The sequence below is a fragment of the Paramisgurnus dabryanus genome, chromosome 11, assembly GCF_030506205.2.
Source record: "Paramisgurnus dabryanus chromosome 11, PD_genome_1.1, whole genome shotgun sequence".
In the NCBI taxonomy this organism is placed as follows: Eukaryota; Metazoa; Chordata; class Actinopteri; order Cypriniformes; family Cobitidae; genus Paramisgurnus; species Paramisgurnus dabryanus.
Window position 1 is genome coordinate 8,057,203 of NC_133347.1, and position 22,037 is coordinate 8,079,239.

General features: G+C 38.7%; 1 protein-coding gene across 11 annotated transcripts in view; it reads right to left on the minus strand.

Annotated features, from left to right (window-relative positions):
* The window catches only part of cep350 (centrosomal protein 350), a 55,003-nt gene that overhangs the window by 32,036 nt on the left and 930 nt on the right, over positions 1–22,037 (minus strand). For 7 of the 11 annotated variants that reach the window (XM_065248441.1, XM_065248435.1, XM_065248443.1 and 4 more), the window contains exons 2-16: positions 21,918–22,011; positions 18,888–18,984; positions 18,747–18,793; positions 18,460–18,574; positions 16,076–16,232; positions 14,676–15,208; positions 14,308–14,412; positions 13,211–13,333; positions 9,754–9,870; positions 6,579–7,216; positions 5,625–5,749; positions 4,247–5,163; positions 3,987–4,128; positions 1,681–1,826; positions 1,409–1,586 (exon numbers count right to left, since the gene is read on the minus strand). In XM_065248441.1, coding sequence (XP_065104513.1) covers positions 1,409–1,586; positions 1,681–1,826; positions 3,987–4,128; positions 4,247–5,163; positions 5,625–5,749; positions 6,579–7,216; positions 9,754–9,870; positions 13,211–13,333; positions 14,308–14,412; positions 14,676–15,208; positions 16,076–16,232; positions 18,460–18,574; positions 18,747–18,793; positions 18,888–18,972 — 3,428 coding nt within the window. In that variant the 5' untranslated portion in view covers positions 18,973–18,984; positions 21,918–22,011. The remainder of the gene's footprint in view (positions 1–1,408; positions 1,587–1,680; positions 1,827–3,986; positions 4,129–4,246; positions 5,164–5,624; positions 5,750–6,578; positions 7,217–9,753; positions 9,871–13,210; positions 13,334–14,307; positions 14,413–14,675; positions 15,209–16,075; positions 16,233–18,459; positions 18,575–18,746; positions 18,794–18,887; positions 18,985–21,917; positions 22,012–22,037) is intronic. The other 4 variants (XM_065248436.1, XM_065248438.1, XM_065248440.2 and 1 more) reach the window with 4 other exon arrangements.

Consider the following 22,037-nt stretch of genomic DNA (forward strand, 5'->3'; position numbering starts at 1 on the left):
TCTGCATCTGATCTCTATCAAAAGTCCTTCACAAAAATGTAATTATCTCAGCTTTTTGCTCAAAATTTGGTGTTTTTGATGAAACCTACACATATTTGAGAGGTGATAAAAACAGAACACATGAAGGTAGGATGAAACGGATTTTTTTGTTTAAAAGCAGAGGGTATGTTCTTTTATTTCATATATTGTATGTTTATATATTTGAAAAGGAGCATTTTCTGAAAGGCATGGAAAAATGCTGGCGGGGAAAGTGTTCATTCCGAATCAATGCAATATCGATTTTCTCCGCCAGGGATGCGATTTTTGCCAATGCATTCAAAAACGGTTCGATCCGATTAATTTATCAATATTTTTATATTATGTGCCATGTTAGGTAGTTAAATTTTTACTTACAACTGCAACCAAAATATATAACATGAACATTTAATTAACCTCTCTGAAAATGGCACAATCTCTGTGCCGATTGAAACATTTACAACAACAAACTTAACAAACATACACTTTTTTAAATAATAAAAAAAAAAATGAATAATGAGGGGCAAAATGTCACATAAAATCATGCTTATGGAGGCAACAGTCAAAATCTTTCAGTATTTTGTGCCAAAATGTGGAATAGTGACAATCACTGAGGTAATTAATTAAAAATTGTAATTAAAATTTAAAAATAAATTATATGTAGTTGTTAAACTTAAGCAGTTGATCTGTCACACAACATCAGACCTAACAGTCAAACAACTGTTGCAGTGGTCTCTCTAACTCATCAGTTAAAAAAATTAACTGATCAACATGTAAAAGAGGACATGAGAGAGGACACTGCGTTTTGCATGGACAATATCACATGCAGTGCTAAACACATGCTTGTCTTCTGTCTCTTACGCTGTGTTTTGCTGCTACAACCGCTTTTGTTGCTACATCGGATTCACTTGCTAATGCTAACAGATGAAAAACACAAAAATGTACGCTTTGGTGGAAAGGAGGACATTGAGACTGTCAAAATAAAGGTACCTTAAATCGATTCTTTATGTGTGCCATCAATGCATAGGATCGTTACAAATAAAATCAATGTATCATTCCATATCAATGTATTGTTGCACCCCTATTACTACCCCACCACCCCATTGCAACAGCATGAGACGTGTCTTTCCCTTACTTTGCAAGTTCCTTGCAGCACAAAAAAAGCAGGCGTTACATGATGATGTAAGACAACCTGATGATTGACAGGACGATGGCAAAACTAATAGTCATTAGTAGAGATGCCCAAAACTCAATTTGGGAGAAAATAATAAAATACATCCTTAAAAAAAAGAAGAAGATTCTGAACAACTATTCACATCATGTAATGTAATCTGGTGTGCAGTGCCCCACCAGCAAGTTTATAGGAACTCCCTAACAGGTTTAACCGGCTCACCTGTGAATGGATTGGGCTGAGGCGCCCCCAAGTGTACTGTCTGTGTCCATGCTGCTCCTGTTAGAGCTGCGACTGCTGGATGCTTTCAGAGAACCGTTCCTCTTAAAACTGTCAGCAGTGAGATCAGAACCAGCGGAGAAAGTGTTTCTCTGGCCCTCAAGCAGGATCCTTTCTGAAGCTGTAGGCACATATGAAGATGATAAGAAATCCATTTTACACTCTGATGGAGATCAGATGATGTGTAAGGCCCTCTGGCTCTGTAAGTATCTGACCTTTCTTGCTTCCTGAGCTGGTAGAGTGTGGAGAAGAGAGGGGCGTGAGACCGGGTGAACGGTGAGATCTCTCTCCACCTCTGTTATCACATGCAGATCTGCCACTTAGCATCTCTTCAGGGGGACTGAACCGACCGTAGCCATTACTGTGGAGGAAAGGCACCAGAGTTCATTTTTTTATAAAGTCAAGCAATGCTAGTCCTGAAAGGGATAGTTCACCCAAAAATGAAAATTCTGTCATCATTTACTCACCCTCATGTGGTTACAAACCCGCACAAATTTCTTTGTTCTGATAAAGACGAAGGAAGATATTTAGAGAAATGTTTGTAACCAAACCGTTCGTGGACCCCATTCACTTCCATTGTAGGAAAAAAGAATACTATGGAAGTAAATGGGGTCCACGAACGATAATTTCTTAAAATATCTTCCTTTGTGTTCATCAGAACAAAGAAATAAAAACAGGTTTGTAACAACATGAGAGTGAGTAAATGATGACAGAATTTTCATTTTTGGGTGAACTATCCCTTGAAAGTTACTGTGACCTTTTAAGATCTGTTTTATGATACAATTAAGTCTAAATAATCAATTTTTCAGATGATAACTAGATGCCACTTGTAATAACAGTCCCTTATAACAGAGATTATGCGATCGCATGATTCAATGCACAATCAACCATATTTATGCGGAGGCCGGATTTTTTTAAATACGTCGCACTTTCGCCGTATACATTGCAGATCTGTGCTCGAAAAATATGCGGGGCTTGCATGACTTTATAATTCCAGCATTTTCTTAGCAAAAAGTCATGTATATCTTTGCAGAAAGTTGAAAATGTTGCATGTACTTCACACATGCGCAGCCATGTCCCCTGTAACGTAATTACGCGACGTGAACATCAATAAAAGCTACAAAAAGTTTTTGCAAGTTCAGACAGTTTTTGCAAGCTCCTGCAATTTTGGCAAGTTCACACAATTTCATTGCATTAAATTGCATAAATATCCCGCATATTCCATCGCATTTTTTAAGAAACGTGCTGCAAGATTAAAGGAATATTCCATTTTCTTAAAAGAAAAATCCAGATAATTTACTCACCAGCATGTCATCCGAAATGTTGATGTCTTTCTTTGTTCAGTCGAGAAGAAATTATGTTTTTTGAGGAAAACATTGCAGGATTTTTCTTATTTTAATGGACTTTAATAGAACCCAACATTTAATACTTAACTCAACACTTAACAGTTTTTTTCAACAGAGTTTCAAAGGACTATAAACGATCCCAAACCAGGCATAAGGGTCTTATCTAGCGAAACGATTGTCATTTTTGACAAGAAAAAAAAAAAATATGCACTTTTAAACCACAACTTCTCGTCTAGAAACGGTCGTGATGCAGCAGCGTGACCCCACGCAATACGTCATGAGGTCACGGAGGACGAACGCGAAACTCCGCCCCAGTGTTTACAAGTGTGTTGAAAGAGGACCGTTCCTACGTTGTTGTATGTCAACTGATACTAATTAATGTCTTTGTGTCAGTTTATTGTTTACAATGGTCCGCAAATGTGTGTTTTATATATGTAACACGGGACCTCCCACGTCACTACACATTTACGTTAGGTCGCGCTTGACCGGACCTAGACAAAAAGTTGTGGTTTAAAAGTGCATATTTGTTATTTTTATTGTCAAAAATGACAATCGTTTCGCTAGATAAGACCCTTATGCCTCGTTTGGGATCGTTTAGAGTCCTTTGAAACTCTGTTGAAAAAAACTGTGTAGTGTTGAGTTAAGTATTAAATGTTGGGCTCTATTAAAGTCCATTAAAATGAGAAAAACCCTGCAATGTTTTCCTCAAAAAACATAATTTCTTCTCGACTGAACAAAGAAAGACATCAACATTTTGGATGACATGGTGGTGAGTAAATTATCTGGATTTTTCTTTTAAGAAAATGGAATATTCCTTTAAGAATTTTTTCCCGCAACATTCACAAAAAAAACTCTATATTTATTTGGAAGGACTGATATTATAAAGTCTTGTAACCACAATGTGGTATATTCTGTATATGTATCTGTATATGGTTATTAATATTGTTTGCCTAGTATGCTTTGTAGGAGCAAATTAACTGATATACTACTCAAAACGGTTAACAGGGTATGGATTAATACATAACAACAGCCCAACACTGCCACCATCAGGCTAATTCCCAGAATTTCGCTTGCATTTAGATTATAAACTAGCACATAAGCCACTGATAGAAAATGTCTAGATATAATAATAATAATAATAATAAAGACTTCAATAAATCAATATAAAAATTTACCTGAGCCCATTAAGACTTCTCTTGGATGCTGACTGGCTACTGCCACGAGAGGAAATGAAGTCATCCTCATAGGCCACTCCATCCAATGAGCTGGCAACAGAGCGGACAGCTGGAGAATTCTTACCTCCCCTCTCATCAAACACTACATGAAAGTAAAAATAAATAAAATATATGCTGTATATATATAAAAAATGCAATTCATTTAATATTGTACTCTTGTACATGGTTTAAAGTTTAGCATCGTCAAAAAAAGTTTTCACCTTTGCCGTAACTGTGCATGTTCTTGGTGAATATATTGATAACACTATTTGGGCTTCCCTTGGCAAGTTCCTCCCAAGGTCCATTGCTCTCTCGTACCAGACTGGATGGACTAAAAGGAAGATGCTTCTCGGCCTCTCTCTGAAAGCGTGAAATTGGGTCTAAACTGTCTCCATTCTGAAGGGCTCCATTGTATCCTGTGGTTCCCAGTCTGTGACTGGATTTGGGCAGTTCTTGAAGATCTTTGTCATCTTCTGACATGCTTCCTTCACTTAGGAGAGGACCTTCGCTGATAGAACCTCCACTGGAGTCTAAAGCAACCTCATGGGCATCAGGCTTTGGAGGAGAAGAGAACCTGTGCATGTTTCTAGCAGCAAGGCTGGAGGGTACATGTGTTGGGTAAGTTCTGTCCACAGGTTCTGTCTTCTCCCTAAAGGTGTGCAGATTGCCCACACCTGGTAGGGCATCTTCGTAGGTGCTTTGATCTGCAGCGAGCAGTCTTTGAATCCTCTCCATCAGGTCATCAGAACCTATTTGGTTCTCTCTGACTGGTGGGCTGACAGGGGTGGCCCAGCGGTTATCGGTTGGGATTGAAAGACCTGTGCCCATGTCCCTGGCACAGCCGTAGTTTATTCCAGTTCCGGCTAGTTTGCGTGCCTCACTCTCTATGCGGCTGGACAGAGAAGCAGCAGTGGCCTTGAGGGCCTCGATCCGGTTCATTTTTCGCCCTGTGTCTGAAGAGAACGCACTGGGTCCGGGTCTGGCCTCTCTTTCAGGTCGTAAAGGATCTGCATCATGTTCTAAAAGTTGAGAGAAGATGTCACCTGAGGGAGGCAATATTGGGTTGCTTCCCATTATTAGAGCAGGACTACGGTGGTCAGACTGGAGCCAGGATGGTCCGGCAAATCCCAACTCATTCCTAAAGAGAACGCACATGATAACAGATCATTATAAACTAATAATGACTATACAACAAAAAAACAAGACTTAGCAAAAATAATACTTCACATGCCATAAACAATAATAAACATTTGGAATTCACTAGGAGCTTCATGACTCCTCCATAACTGATCAGATTTAATTTAGCCTCTATTTAAAAGGTGTTTAAAACCTCCCAGTGTCCATGAGCTTGATGTGCACCAGATGCCACTGACTACATACACTTATAGGTGGCCATGGAAACCGCTGTGGGCAGGAAACAAACACTTCTTGCTAAGCATTGGGCCAAGCATTTAATCTATTCGTACAGAAATACTTGAAATACTTGAGAGATTCTTTCCGTGTAAGGTAATACAAATCACTTTTAGGCGATTGGAAACTTCATGAAGCTTTATCTTAAATAGATAAACGTCAAGTTACATTTAAAGGGGTCTGCTTTACCTGGACATTGGGGGCTGACGTTGCTCTGGAAGGGACAGATCGCTGCTGGAGGTGGTGCTCTGAGGTCGATCTTGTCTTTTGTTTTCTTTATCAGACTCTCCGGATGGCTGGTACGCTGGTCTCTGCTGCAACAGCACAACACAAGCAACACTAAAACAACTGGTTGATCTGTATTGGTTTTTAACAGCCAATGGCAATATCTAATAATATACAGATCATTTAACAACACTGAATTATGTCATAAGATGTACAAGAAAACACTTATGCCCCGTGTCCACCAAAGCGTTTTTCCTGAGGCCAGCATATTTTTCAATTGTTAAAAAAAGTCGCCATCCGGCGAGGTGCTGAGTGTTTATTCAAAATTCCACAGCGCTGAGAAGTCAGCATTTTTACCTGTTGCTAAAAACTTTAGGTGAAATGTTGAGCTTGTCAATGTTGTCCAATCACAGTAAAGAAAGGGTGGGACAAATACCACACCAACCAACCGGCACATCGCGCAACGACTGATAAACAAGAAAGAAGTACCACAGCAACCAAAGCGCTCAACTGAAGAAAAGCTGGCAAGCACCCACAACTGCTATTTTTAGAAGAGCGGCTGACATTTCAGCAGCGTTAGGACGCTTTAGTGGACACAGGGCCTTAAACACAAAATCTGTACCACCCAATGATAAAGCTATTTGTAGGTGAAAGCTAACAATTCTTTTAATAAGCCAAATGGGCAAAGCAGATCATCCTTAAAAGATGGGTAAGTGCTATTGATATGGATGGGGGAAATCACAAGGTCAATATGGCCACTCTAGTCCTGCCTTCCGGTAAAAAGAGCCAATTGTTAACCGTTAAAAAAATGACATCCTCTGGTAAAGGGACTGTGCGCATGCACAATATCTGCATCGTTGCAAACATGGCGGTGCAGTGACACAACTTCATTTAGTGTTTTTACTTAAATCATCTTACCTGTGGGCTAATGTTTGAAGCAGCAGCAGCCTTAATTTCTTCATTAAGTTGAGTCTGTTCCAGCAGAAGTTTGGTGTATGTTTCTTGAAGTCGTTTCTTTATCGGCCCTTCGGGTCCCACAGGGCCCCTCGTTGGCCCCGCTCGCTGTCTCTTGTAGAGCTCTTGCAGCCGTTTATTCCTATTCTCTTCCTCTTCCCTCTGGGCTCTCCTCTCCTCCGCTTGTCGCTTTTTGCGCTCTTCTTGTTTTTGAACGATATACATGCGCACCGCCTCCGCATCATAGTGCCGTTTCTTCTGCTTGGGCTGCTCAGGTTCCTCTACCTTCTTGGTTGTCTTGGCAGGACTGGCACTGCGGGAAACCCGGTTTGAGGCACGAACCCTGGAGTTGGGCACGGCTGCCCTGCTGCTCTCCTCTTCCAACTGGAGGTCATCTAGAATGCTTCGAATGTCAGCTGAGAGCAGGTCAGTTTGGGGAGATTTTTCTCTACCTCTCCCTGCTGATCTGGAGGGTAAGGCTGATCGCGAGGGTCCGGGTGCCTCTTCGGAAACTACATGATTGCGGGGTCTTTCTGTGCTTTTGGGCCTTAAACGTTGGTTCCGCTCCAGGCGAGGATCAGAGGTGGAGCGAGGGACAGGGCCTGCAGGATACGATAAGATGGTGGAAAGAGTAGAGGGAGAAAGTAAGTATAAAAGAATAAACAAATACATATAAACAGCACAGCTGGATGGGTGATTCTCGCGAAATTAGACTTATGTATCAAAATAAGAAGCATACAGTTACAAACATCTCTTCATGTACTATTTTGCACATGATTTCAAATGACATCATACAAACCAATTTTGTTGTTTTTTCCACATTTAAGGGTGAAATTTTCATTACCGCAACGTGTCCATAACTGGATTTGGGTTCTTTGACATGGAAATATTTATAATTAAAAAAATCTAAAAAATAAAAAGCTTCAGTGCATGTTATCCTATAGACATTTACAGTAAAGAAACATGTGGTATTTGGTGATCATTGGTAAATGTAGAGACAATAATAAGAAATATAAATGTGTCCAAGACCAATTTTCTCATCCTCCGCAACAATTTTTAATCATTGTTTAAGCCCTCAAGAAACTAACATTAAAAAAAAAATTGTTGGAAAGGACAGAATTGACTGTGACACTCAAGATGGCTACCAGGTAAGCAGTTCTTATTTTTTCTCACTAAATAAAAGCTGAAATTTGGTTTGTCATAGTACCTAGACAACTTTTTAGTTCTCATTACCAGAACATGAGTTTGTAAATGCCTAAGCGAATATATTAAATTGAAAAAAATGGGTGGAGGAACATATGTAACCAGGGCTGCTATAAGAGGAGATTGTATTGTGCCTTATAGACGCACAACATTTGGACAATATGCACTATCAATCAAAGGATCAGAGATCTGGAACACGCTACCTGTTGATGTAAGAGAATGTCCGACCTATATTAGTTTTAAGAGCAATTTGAAGCTATGGCTAAATACAAATCAAATTTGTGAACACTGAGTGATTAGAGGAATATATTTATTTATTTATATAGAATAGCAATTCAATTCATGTGTATGTCTATGTATTCTATATCATGAGTCTGTCTATGAGGTTAGAGAGTATGTTTTGTTAATTGTGGTACTTCGTGGTATTTCGTGTTGTTAGTGTAAACAGGAGTTTGTGTTGTTTTCGTTCATTTTTGTGACGTCTGATTTATGTTAACTGATTCGCTCATTATTGTGATGTCTGACTTATGTTAATTCATAGTTAAATGTTTTGTTTTGTCTCATTAAGCATTGTTGGTGACCTGGTAAGGGACTACAGATGTAAAATAGCCTGGGGGCTAATTCTGGCATATTCATATGGCTGAAAAGCTATTATGTTTCTTAATATGTATTGTCCCTTTTAAATAAATAAAAAAAAAAATATATATATATATATTTAATGTAATATCATGTTGCGGTAATGATAATTTTTGATAATGATAATCTAAAAAAAAATGTAAATAATTCTATAGGAAATATTTTTTAAATCCTCAATAAATAATGGTTATACTAAGTACAGACCTTAATCGTATATGTGCAAAAAAAATTGGCTTCAAGGGCTTTTAAAAAAAAATCTGATGCTGGACAACTTCTAAGTCTGGATGTCGTGAGAATCACCCAGATGTGTGTCACCTTGTACCAAATTTTTGTGTCCGTCTTACTTTGCCGCAGTCACACTTGACTTTTTCGTTGCCCATATATAAGCGTAGGGGCTGACAATAAATTATTTTGAGCATTTTGGCCCAGTTTTCGTGTCTGGATCTCACTTGTTTTATATTTTTGAGTTATTGTTAGATCTATGCACCACCAGAAGTAGTATATCAATATGTGCAAGCTATCTTATCGACACAGTAATATTGTTTATACCCAAAGCATGTGTCTTCAACCAGTCAGATGTGCTAGATGTGTTTATTTATGGGAATTGATCTACCACTAATCTACCTAAAAAAAAACTGCAACCCCCTTAAGGTGACACATGGAAATATTAAGTTAACAACAAAGCGAGATTCTGTACAGCACAGTGTACCTAAAAATTAAATTTACCCCATATGTGTCAATCAATTTAAAAACATCACAGTCATCCAAACACTAAGCATTTGCACCATACAGCCTCTCTTCAGCGGTTGCTTGCATATAATGTTTAAATCAATGCAGCATCGAGCATTTCCGTCTCTGCAGTCCAATAAATCAGTACTAGAGTAACCGTATTATGCTGAGTCCTGCGTGTGAGAAAAACAACCAGGCTGGGGAAAAATCAGGTCGGCACTCGGCACACATTGTGCACAGACTCAAAAAGTCCCAGTCGAAAGCTATTCATTATGGTCACTAAGCTGCAAAGTTTACCAATGTAAATATGCTTCCTAAATCTTTGGGTATTAATAGACCTGACACTTAACACGACTACTGCAACACTATACTACAGCACAATGCAACACATGCGATATTTAATAATGTGGCATTAATCTAATCAAAGACATCATAAAAAACAGAAGGCAAAACATGAATCAGGTGACATTTATGGCTCAATAAACAACTCAAGATATTTAATAACGATGTTTGTGATTGGCCTGATCACTATAGTGACGGAGTGGAGCCTGTCTGAAATCTCTTCTCTCACCTGTTCTCGTCTGTCTCTCTGTGGACTGAGCCCGAGGCTCGCTGCGTACCCGTGGCGCAGGCCCAAGCATCATCTTCTCCAGCTTCTGCCCCTCTCGCCATGACGACGTGCTGATCACTATGGAGACAGATGCCTTGAGAATACAGTTGGTCTAAGAGTTCATTAATACTTTAACAAGAGTGATGAAGCCAGAGGGAAAACTATGACAAAAGGAACTTATAATGAACCATCAGAGTAGCTTTTAATCACATCAACACAGATTTTAAATGACATTGAAACTCCTGTTAAAAATAACATCCATTAGAGACAGTTTACATCCGATGACATCCATTACATAATTTAATGAAACTGATATTATGAAATCAAATTCATCCCTATTTGCTTTCAAAATAAATGTTCCTGGCCTGTTTGCATGATTCATCTGTGCATTTTAGTAAGAGAGGTTTGCGTTTATAATCTTTAATCAAAATGTAATAACTTTTTCAGCACTAAAATGACATTTCTGTGAAATAACTAATGTTGCATGCAAGGGGAAACATTTTCATTTTGGGTTTCCATCACACTGATTGTATTCGCATTTTGAAGTATTGCATAAAAATAGGGATGCACCGATACCACTGTTTTGGAATACGAGTACGAGTACTTGCATTTCAGTACTTGCCGCTACCGATACCGAGTACTTAATAAAAAAACATGATTTAAATTTACAGGTGACAGCTTTAGTAATATAATTTAACAAAAAATCAAAGGACTAGTTTTCCAGTTTGTTGTAAACTCTGCCTCTTTAGACAACACAAGAGGCATTAACCCCTTACAAGCCGCTTAAACATAGACATTTCTCAGACTGTGGTATCGATTCCAGGTATCGGGGGACTTTTAACGAGTACTTTAGAAAATGTGGTATCGAGGCCGATACCCGATACCAGTATCGGTATCGATGCATCCCTACATAAAAAAAACAAGTGATGGATACACCAAATAAAAAAAATCTTTTTTTTTAACACTAGCTTGAAGTGGTTTTTGAATGTGAAAAAGAGTAAATGCGAATAATGGGAGATGGAAATGCATTTGCTGAATAAATTTGGACGTAGCAACCATTAAACCCATGTTACTGATCGTCTAGCTCAGTTACCAATCTCACTATCCAATCATTGAAAAAATACAAAACTTAAAAAAATAGTGTTATAAGGCAGTGTTGTAGTCGAGACCACCTAAACCGAGACCAAGACTAAGACCATAGGGTGTCGAGATAAAGACGAGACCAAGACTATGAGGGGTTGAGACCAAGACAAGACAGAGACTAAAGACAGTCAAGACTGAGCCAAGACCATCAAAAAAGGGATGGAATTGCATCTTAAACATTGTGGCCTTTGTAATAATTTGTTGACAGATTTATTTTTGGACAATCTCCCATTTATCTTTTATCAGCACAACAGTAATAAAAGAAATCAAATAAGAAATACATCAGTAATTGCTTTTAAAGCCATTCATTCACATTAATGATGTTAACGCATACTGTAAATTAGTAAACCAGCAATTTAGTGTAATTCCCTCAGATGTGGTCTTGATCGGTCTTGAAATAAAATATAAAGACCACCAAGTCTGAGAGGAAGACAAGACCGAGTCCGAGAGCAAAGACAGTTGAAATCGAGACTAGACAAGACCATCAAAAAATGGGTTTGAGACTGATCTCGAGTACTACAACACTAGTATTAGGTTTCCATAAGAAGCATCTCATTATGGGGATACTGTAAATGCTGCATTTTAAAACTGTCCCGACTCCGACATTTTTTTTTATGAATTTACATTCATGCATTTAGCAGACGCTTAGTGCATTTCAAGGTATACATTTGTATTAGCATTTCAAGGTATACATTTGTATTAGCATGAGTATTCCCTGGGTTCAAACCCCTGACTTTTAGCGCAGCTAACACAATGCTCGACCACTGAGCTATATATGAAGAGTTTGGTTCCAAAACACAATAAACGCCATTTTAAAAAAAAAAGAGTTACCGCCAAAATCAGTATTGTATCAGCAGGTCCGGATTATCCATAGACGGGATTGGGCGAGTACCCTAAGGAACCAGGCAATGGGGGGCACCAAGGGCTCCAGAAATATCCATATTTAAAACTTTATTAATGTAAATAACTACCTTCCGGTAGCCCTGCCATCTTAGACTTCTCTGTTTTCAGGAGAGAGTATTAGCGTAGTGTACGCACTTTTCTTAGTGACGTATGACAAATTCGGAGGGCGGGGGCACAGAGCAGCAGCAGAGTTACCTCCGTAGGCTGCGTAAGCTCTCATCCTGAATGCGGATGCGACTTAGATGGTGGCGCTACCGGAAGGTAGTTATTTTAGTTTATAAAGTTTTAAATATGGATATTTCTACAACAACACCCTGCGGATTACCCTCAGAAGACCTTTGTTTATCCTCCTGGAGCCGTTTGGATTTATTTTGTGAAGGATGGACGCACTTTTTTTGGACTTGAAGGTCGTGGACCCCGTAACATTACATTTAATCAACTGAAAGATCTAAAACATTTTCTAAAATATCCGAAAATGTGTTTGTCTGAAAAACGGTGGACATATGCAACTCGGACAGCTTGGGGGTGAGTAAATCATGGGTTTAATATCATTTTTGGCCGAACTATCCCTTTAAAACACTGTACTCACATACAAAACAAAAATGAAAGTAAGAAGAGATTATTGACTCAGTCTGACCTGCTTATCACTTGATGCTAATACACAATGATGCTAATACCAGCAAATACTCATTTTAAACACACTTAACATGCACCCTCATGTTACTGTGGGGGCCATTTCTATGTCCATAAACCAGATATCTATTGCTATTATATTAGCCGGAAATTAAGTACAATAGTTTAACTTGCTCAGCAGAATTCTTTTGAGATCACACCCATCCCAAAAACTGATCTGAAAGCATTAATGATGCTGTAATTAAGTTTATGTAGTGCATAGTATGTTTCTGCCCTTATAAACTAGGTAAACAGCAAAAGATCAATTCTGAGGAAAACAAGTGGGGTGAGGTCAGATTTCACTTCTGTCCTTTTGCCTGCGAGGGTGCACATAGATGGCATGCGTGACATCTCTCATGCATTCGGCGAGGCCGTGAAAGCTTGAGCTGTGACGCATCAAGCATTCCTACGTTAGCCTGCTGCAGAAACCATCCCGTTAATCTGCATGCTAGAGATTTTAGACATTTCTGCGGTGACAAGTGACTCTGTGCTCATGGACAGAAGTTTATACGCAACTTTGAGCATCCTGCAGACAACAGATTCCTCCAAGTCTCGGTTTGCATCTGGACTTTATCCCAGTGTGTGTAACTTAAATAAAATTGACTCTTCTAAGTGCTTCATTTCAATATAATTTGTTTAAATAAGCTAGAGTTACAATAGTGTGAAGAGAGCAAGTGAGTAAAGGAGAACTTGGTTTTACCCGATTTAGCATGAGAATCCGGTGCTGAGGAAGATCTGTGCACTTTTCGTACAGGCTTGGATGGTTTCTTCTCCTTCACCCTTTCTTGCTCTGCAGGCCTCAGCTTTGGTTTGGTGCTGTCCACTGTGAAAAGATTGAAGGGAAAAATGAGGTCAAATTTAAAAACATAGGAACTGATGCAAACCGCGAATAAGAGTCAGAGCTAATATGATATCTCAAAACGAAGGCTGTGGCAATATGCCTGGAAACCATTTAGAAGCACAAAAGTCAGTGTTTCAAGTGCTTGTTGGAGCATACTGCAATGTGGTTATAAATTTGGGTGCACAAAACATTTATACTATTCCAGTAGAAATGCATCAAATTTGAGCTGCATTTATTGGTGGAGTGGGACAAAGCATCACTGCCACAATTCCTGCTTATTTATTTATTCACATTTAGACATCTAGACTCCATTATCCAAAATTTGTTTAAAGTAAACATTTTTATCAGTGTGTTTAATGAATTTCAAACTCATAACCACGGCATTCCAAGCACTGTTTTCATGCTTCCTCAATGCATAGTCTATTTTTATACGTGAATGTACGCGCACGTTCAAATGCACATACTTGAATGTATAGTTTATTTGACTTGCAATGCAATGCAAGCGTGGATAACACCAGGGACACACATGCTTATTTTCTCGTATTTGAGGCATGGTTTACAAATGCCCAGAGCTGTTTATTGGGCGCTACGAATGTCTATCAAATGCGTCTGTACGTAGCTCATAATGTACACTGGATTTAAAATATCCGGCTGTGCGTACACAGTATGCGCACTCTCTCATGAAGACAAAAATTGTGTCACACACACACTCAACGCAGAACTTCGCGTACACGTAAAAAATTGACTATACTTCGCAATTTAGATAGTCAAAACATATCAGCTAAGCCACATATGAACAATAACACACACCCGACAAATAAACATCCAATTGACAATACATGCAGTGTTACTTTGACAAAGATGGCAATATTAATTGATATTCAAAGCATTACTCGTTTAAAAAAAGACAACCAAATAGGTGTGAACGTTCAAAACGTTCTCATGTGCATGCGTACCTGTTAGATGTTGCGTCAGGTCTTTGTATATTTGTCGGTTTAAGTCCTCTTCTGCCCATACTTTCCCATTAGCTGTGCGGATTGTAGTCTCACTGGGGTTAAAGCCTAGACGACAACAGAAGAAAAACAGCAATGAGGTGCTGCTTACTCAAACAACCTCATAAAACATTTAGCTGATGCTTTTACCTCAAGTATCTTACAGTACATTTACGACAGGAACAGCCTGAGGTTAAGTGCCTTGCTCAAATTTACAATGCTGATAGCTCTAGTGAAGCCCCTTATATGCTATCTTACTTTATCGGCCCACTTTGACTATTAGCTATCCTAGATTTGCGATCCCCAAATTCACTTAACTAAAGTCAGCTTACCTTTATAAATGGGCGCTGGAGGAGCTTGGGCCACTTTCCGAACTTTTACAGTAGGTGCCGTGTAACCGTTTCCCGCTATTCCCACAGGCTGCTCCAGGTATCCCATTAGCCTATCTGACTTTTCTTCCAGACGTTCCCTCTGTCTGCGGATTATATCTTTCAGCTTATTCAGTTTCTCATCGGGCTGCCCCCGTCGCAGGTTCTCCAATCGGTGCGAGACCGAGCCCGGGCTAGATGCAGCGGAAGCGCGAGACGTCTCAGCATGCAAGTGTGTCTTGAATATGACCTCCGACCCCGTTGTGGCTAGATCTGGTTGGTGAATGGCGTTGAGGGCGGACAGATCATTGAGGTAGCGTACAGATGTGCTGTCTACAGCAGAGGAGTGTGTGCTGTCCAGATCTGCAATCTGCATGTCACGCTGATATACCAGTTGGCTTAAAGCGAGGTCTGGGTGAGAGACGCCCACCTCCGTTGGAAGCAAGAGGGCATCGGATTCAGAGTGGGTCTGGGGCGTTGGCAGTGGAGATGCTTCCCTATGTAAACAAGAAAAATTTTGTTTACACTGAAGAACCCTTGAGGGGATTTTCTAAGAAAAACTTCTCGACTGAAGACAGAATAAGGAGCTGATCACACCAAAAGCATTTATGGCAGTTGCAGGCGCCTTTTTTGAATAATATTCTATGGGCAGGGCGCGTTTGTGCGCTGTTTATGCGCGCCGAGCGCCTTGCGTTTTTTTGCCGCCTGCCGCGCATGCGTTTTTGAAGGAGCGCTGAGAGCGGAAAAAGCGCCCGACGTCATTTGCGTCTTTTCATTGTCCAATCTAATGAGGGGAGAGGTGGGCCTTACGTTGTGGTGAGGGAAGTTTACAGTTGCTTTGAAAAACCCTCTTTTTAAAGTTTCTGCTAATATGACAGTTAACAGCAAAAGAGCGCTCATGCTTCAATATTTGATTGACAAGACAGCTGACTCGGTGGTTGCTTAGCAATATAAAAAGCCGCGTCGCACTGCTCTTTTTTAAAAAAAGGCAGTGCGTCACGCCTTGTGTTTCCAAGCGTTTAAAGCGCGGTTGGTGTGATTAGCCCCTAAGAAAGCAGGACTGAAGGAGGAAGTGTCAAATACACATGGAAGCAGAAGTGATTGTTCCTTGTTTAGATGTCTTACTGGTTTAACCAGCTTAAACAGCGAGCTCATGCATAATCTATCAGTACAAAGCCTGAACTCATTGACTTCCGCATACTCCAAAGCCTGGAGTTCCTTCAACATTGGCATTTTTTTAATATAATAATTTATACTGTAATCACATAAGCAAATAATGAACCAGTGTTACAGAAACCACCTCTTTAAAATAAGGAGAGATGATCCAGTTCCTCCTACATGATGAATCATTTAGAAATATTTACCTGTATGAAGCGAGTGGTTCTCTGAACTCCACAGCGCCGGGTCTCTTGGTGTTGTTGTCCAGAGTGCTGTTCCTCAGGGGACTACGGGAACTTTTGTCTGGACTCCGCCGACTTCGTGTTTTGGACTTAGACCCACTTTCCTCCACATGACGCCCTTCTGTAGTATAAACATGAAATGTAAAACACTTTATAAATGCGACAGCTCTGTAATGAGTCACTATTTTACATTCAACACTGTATATTGATATTGGTGTGGTCAGATAGAAAATTTAAGGTACATTGAAAACACCAAGCTAAGAAAGAAAGTAATGTGCAGAGGCAAACCACTAGAGAATAGAGAGGATATGTCTTGCAAATTTTATCTGTGGGCAGGTCACTGTGTGATAAGATATTTCCATAAAACCATGCAGTGTTTTGTCCTTATTTGCATCATTAATAGCCGTGCTGACGTGACGACATATGTTCTTTATGCATGCTTTGTTTGTTGTTTGTATTTAATTAAAAATCCGGTCGTGGTGCGCCAACGTGACCCCACGCAATATGTCATGACGTCAAGAGGTCACAGAGGACGAACGCGAAACTCCGCCCCAGTGTTTACACGTGCTGAGAAAGAGGACCGTTCCTACGTTGTTGTATGTCAACTGATACTAGTTAATGTCTTTGTGTCAGTTTATTGTTTACAATGGTCCGCAAATGTGCGTTTTATATATGTAACACGTGACCTCCCTACGTCACTACGCATTTACGTTAGGTCGTGCTGGACCGAATTTAGACGAGAAGTTGTGCTTTAAAAGTGTATATTTGTTATTTTTATTGTCAAAAATGACAATCGTTTTGCTAGATAAGACCCTTATGCCTCGTTTGGGATTGTCTATAGTCTTTTGAAACTCTGTTGAAAAAAACTGTTACGTGTTGAGTTACGTGTTAATTGTTGGTGTCTATTAAAGTCCATTAAAATGAGAAAAATCCTGCAATGTTTTCCTCAAAAAACATAATTTCTTCTCGACTGAACAAAGAAAGACATCAACATTTTGGATGACATTGTTGTGAGTAAATTATCTGGATTTTTCTTTAAAAAAAAAATGAATATTCTTTAAAGGCTGGGCGATTTGGCAAAACATTTAATCTAGATCTTTTTTCAAAACCAATTTGATTCACGGTTCGATTTTTTTACTAGTCAACTTTAAACATTACTACAACATAGGGTGTCACGATTTCGATTTTAAATCGAAATCAATCGAAATTAAGTCACAACCTCGAACATTTCGATTTAAAAAATTGAATCGTCTGTGCATTGAAGCATCTATGCCAGGACCGGTCAGTTCTCTGAACTGAGATCTGTTGAAGTTTCACAACAACTTATTTCAGTTGCTTATGAGTTATGAAAACAGCATTTAAACATGACTTATTGGGCTATAGACTTACAATCCTGTCTGATGGTAATAAAAGTGTGTTTATAAGGTGCAAAGTACTGAAAGGAATGTTCATCCGACAGGATGTTTCGTTTTATCAGGTATGTGTGACGCGTGTACCATATTTTTCCACTGGCAGCACGACTAACATGGCAGGGCATCTCCGGGTTCAAGGTCTGATATTATATTTCATAAAAGTTTAGTATAAAAATGGCATAGCTTTTTAGTGCTTTCAATTTTTTTTGTAAAAATCGAGAATTGAATCGTGACTTCAGAATCGAAAATGTAATCAAATCGAGGATTTGGAGAATCATGACACCCCTACTACAACAATACTGCAGTAACATTAGCTTTCCAATAACAATCTTTTTATAAGATGCAAGAACATTGCGGGAATGCGCAAGAAGACAATTTTTTGCTTAGCTTTGAATCCACTTAAAACGTTGATTTTTAAACAAAGTCCTCTAAGTGAACGCAAGATGAATTGGATAAATGAAGGCATGAGAAACGACAGTGGATCAAATTCAAACTTGTGTCCCTTATCCACCTGAATACCTGAATGTGGTAGTGACATGGATTACAGCACCCCCTTATGTGTGGTTCAGTTTCTTCATTTTACATTCTGACCTTCATCCTTTGCAATGTTTTTAGTTGTATCTTTAGTGATTTTGTACCCATTTACTATGTTTTCTTGTCCAAAGTGATTTTTTATAAGACGTGGAGGTTTCTGCCAAAAAAGCTTGCATGCACTTAGAGGGTTTTGCAGCAAAAGACTAATTTCTTAAATACCAATTAAATAAATAAAGTGACATTTGTGAAAATAAGGCATTATAATTACTGACTAATAACCTTTTCATTTCCATTAAAAAGTGAAACTACTGAACCTAAACATCAAAAATGCTAATTTACCAGAAAACACATCAGACACACTTAGAAAGTTTTTCATCTGAACTCCTCATATGTTTCTCTCACCTCTGCGACTTATTTTCCGACTGCCACTACCAGATGTTTTCTTTGTTTCCTGCACCGAATCCAGTAGCACTCCTGTACCTGGTGCTGCCTCCAGACGATTCTCAATGTGCCTTAACTGTGACAAGACCACACTCATGGGATTAATGTTACATATCTACCAAACCTAGAGGGTGATTATGAATCTATAAATAGTCGTGGATTTATTGAGTCCTTGTCATATCTGAAGTTATCATTCTTTTCTATCATAAAATTACCCAAACCTGAAAAACAGGTTGAGAAATACTTACTGCAGCTTTGGTCTGGTTCAGAGTATTCCATGCATTTGATATCTCTGCTAAGAGACAAACATTAACATTAACAAATATTTACGCAGCTTACATAAGGCGCTCATGTTTAGATTTAAGTATAAAGTGTGCGGTCACACCAACCTCTTCTGTTGTCTTGCCCAGTGAGGGTAGGCTGGGAAGAGACGCCCGCTGCCGACCCTGCCTCACTACGGAAGCGAGTCCACATCGCTATGCCAACCTGGGAAAAGGAATACAGACCACGTTAGAGACCCAATTATCTCGTCAACATCTGCTGTCAGACATTGTTTCCTTTGGCAGTAGCTTGTTGCTTGGATTTTAACCTCTCACGTAGTACTCAATCACATGCTTCTTCCATTCGCAGTACACAGTGGATCCTGCTTATTTTGATGGAGGGATTTGACCATATGTCAAGTTTAACCAATGTTTAGATTAGCTGATTTGCACAGAATCTGAATTCCTGTTATTCACGGTCCACACTCTCCTGCCCACTTATGTGCTTGTTTATTAGGTATGTTGACTAATCTGATAACACTTTAAGTGAGGGCTATGAATAAAGCCCAGGCATAGGCCTCTGGGTCATTTCATTTGCTGGTTCTCCAAAACTAGGATTCGTGCAATGACAAAGAATTATGTTTTTGTTGAATCGCAGACATGTGACGGTCACAGAGCTTTTTAAGACGTACCGATGACCCTGTCTTAAGCACTACCATTATAACACTGTGTCCCTGTCCTTGTATATCTCTAGCGATACCGAGATTCAATAGCCTATTCGAGGGTAAATAAAGCACTTTGTGGAGAAAGTCACGTTGACAAATGCAAAAACCATTCCAAAGGGACACTGAACTCACTCCCACTGCTCAACCCTTATGAGTTATATTGATTAATAATGCATGCCTAGGATATACCTCTGAGCTTTGCATTTATATTTAATTGTGAGTGAATTACAGATCTATGCTGGAAAGCATAGGTGAAGAGTCATTAAAACAGGTAAGACCACTTTTCAAGAGAGAGAAACATCTGTCTGGTATGAGGAAAACAACAAAACAAACAATCCAGATGAACTACTAATGTTTTGTGTGATGCTTTAATAAAACCTTCTTTGTTTTATGACTTAGCTATTGCTCAATGCCTTACAAAAGGTCTAATTAAGTGTAATGTTTAGTAAGTCATGTTTTACATCTTTCACATTCCACAATGGCTTACTCATAACCACGGCCACTAGGAATCTGTGGTAGTGTTGTACTATATTTTCCATAGTGAAATCGACACAATTTCATTTCAAAATTCCATACTTTTCCAGACTCAAATTTCCAGACTTCCCCACAGATTTTTCCAACCATATTTAACTTCTGATAAATTGTTTTAAAATTCAACTGCTTACAAGTATGTTACATTCTTAACATTTAGTATTGGTGTTTTTGCCTTTTATTAGGATAGGAAAGTAGCTAGACAGGAAGTGAGGTGGGCAATGTGACCCGCAATGTGATTCAGGCATAATTAACTTTTTTATTTTGGGGGGGCATTTGTTTAACTATTTTCCTGCCATTGACAAGTTTTCTCATCAATTAACATAAACCACTTCCCTCCAAATGATGAGTTTTTACGACAATCCATATTTCTGCTCCCTTTTTACCATCTTATAAAACACTAAAGCTTCCACTGATCCAAAAACATTAAAAAATGTGTATGGTTTGAACATTATTCTGAATTCAAAAGTCCTTTACAAAAATGAAATTATCTCAGCTTTTTGCTCAAAATTTGGTATTATTGAAGAAACCTACCCATGTTTGAGAGGTGATAAAAGACAACAAATAAAGATAGGATGAAAGATGAAATTCTTTTTTTTTTGAAAGTAGAGAGTCCGTTCTTTCATTTGATAAAGTGTATGTTTATATATTTTTAAAAAATTCTGAAAGGCCTTAATCTTTTGTAAAAATCATTAAAAAAAATGCTGGTGCTGCAGCTGGCTGAAAGCTTTTAAAAAAAGAAGAAAAAAAAACTGGCTGGGAAAGGGTTAATGACAAAAAATCTGAAAACATAATGACATAAGCCATATTTTATCACTTACTGTAACTGATATTTTAGTATCACTAATGAGAAAGTGTAGAGATCGGTTAGAAAAACATTCTGGGTCACTAAAGACCCAAATATGTAATGATGATTTTCGAAACATTTATGCACTTAAGGGTTCATCTAAATTTAAGAGTGTAATTACCACAGCTATTAAGTAAAATACTGCATGGCAGATAACTGGAAGTCCGTACATTTCTTTTGGGTCTACTTATAACAAACCATTTTTAGGTTTCAGTACTGACATTTTAAATTATCTCACCTGACATACTAACATCTGCAAACGTAAATGGTCAAGCCTTATGAAGCTAAACCCCTTTCCAAGTATACAAATATAATTAGATTGGACAGTGTGGGGGTTGCCATGGATTCCTGTATTTCATGGAATAATGAATACACCTGGGACACTCACCTGGCTATCAAAGGGATTTAAATTTGAAGTGCAACAAATTTAACAAGCACTTTAATAATGTGCTTTGGACTGGCAATAATCAACACTTAAAACACATATCAAAATATGCAGGAAGAAAGAATCAAAGCTTTCGTGGCCTGAATGTCTTCCAGTAGAAGCACAAAATATTTTATTGATCCATTAAAATTTCAAATACTCTCTCTTTAAACTCATGTTCCATAAACACAAAGTAAGAATTTTGCCATGCTAGGAATTTTAGTCAGTACAGCTGGAAATATCACTTATCCTTTAATAAAAAATTTATAAAAGTACACAAATCTAAACAATACTATTAGCAATAGAAGAGCTTAGATGCAAACGCCATCTCCGTTAAAAAAATGACATAATGAATGACATTTACCAAATGTTCTCGGGCCGTATTATACGTCCATCAAATACTTTTGCCTAAAATCCACTTAATCCCAACCTCGGGCTATATAGAAATACCGTTTCTTAGCAGAATCCATTTAAAGTCTGATAGAAATGATCATTTACTAGAAAACATGACACACTTAAAGGGTTTTGCATCTGAGCCCTTCAATTGCAATTAACACAATCAAGTATTAGTTTAGTAAAGGAGGAAAGGCATGTTAAACCCTTCCAACAAAAAGTAAAATGAAGTGACTGACCTTCCAGTCGCTTTATTTAGAGATACATGAGTGCACTTTGTATTCCAGACCTCTGGACAAATCGGTCAGATGGAGGCTCTGTACAACACTCAACCTGAAGTGAAAAGGATGCGGATACAG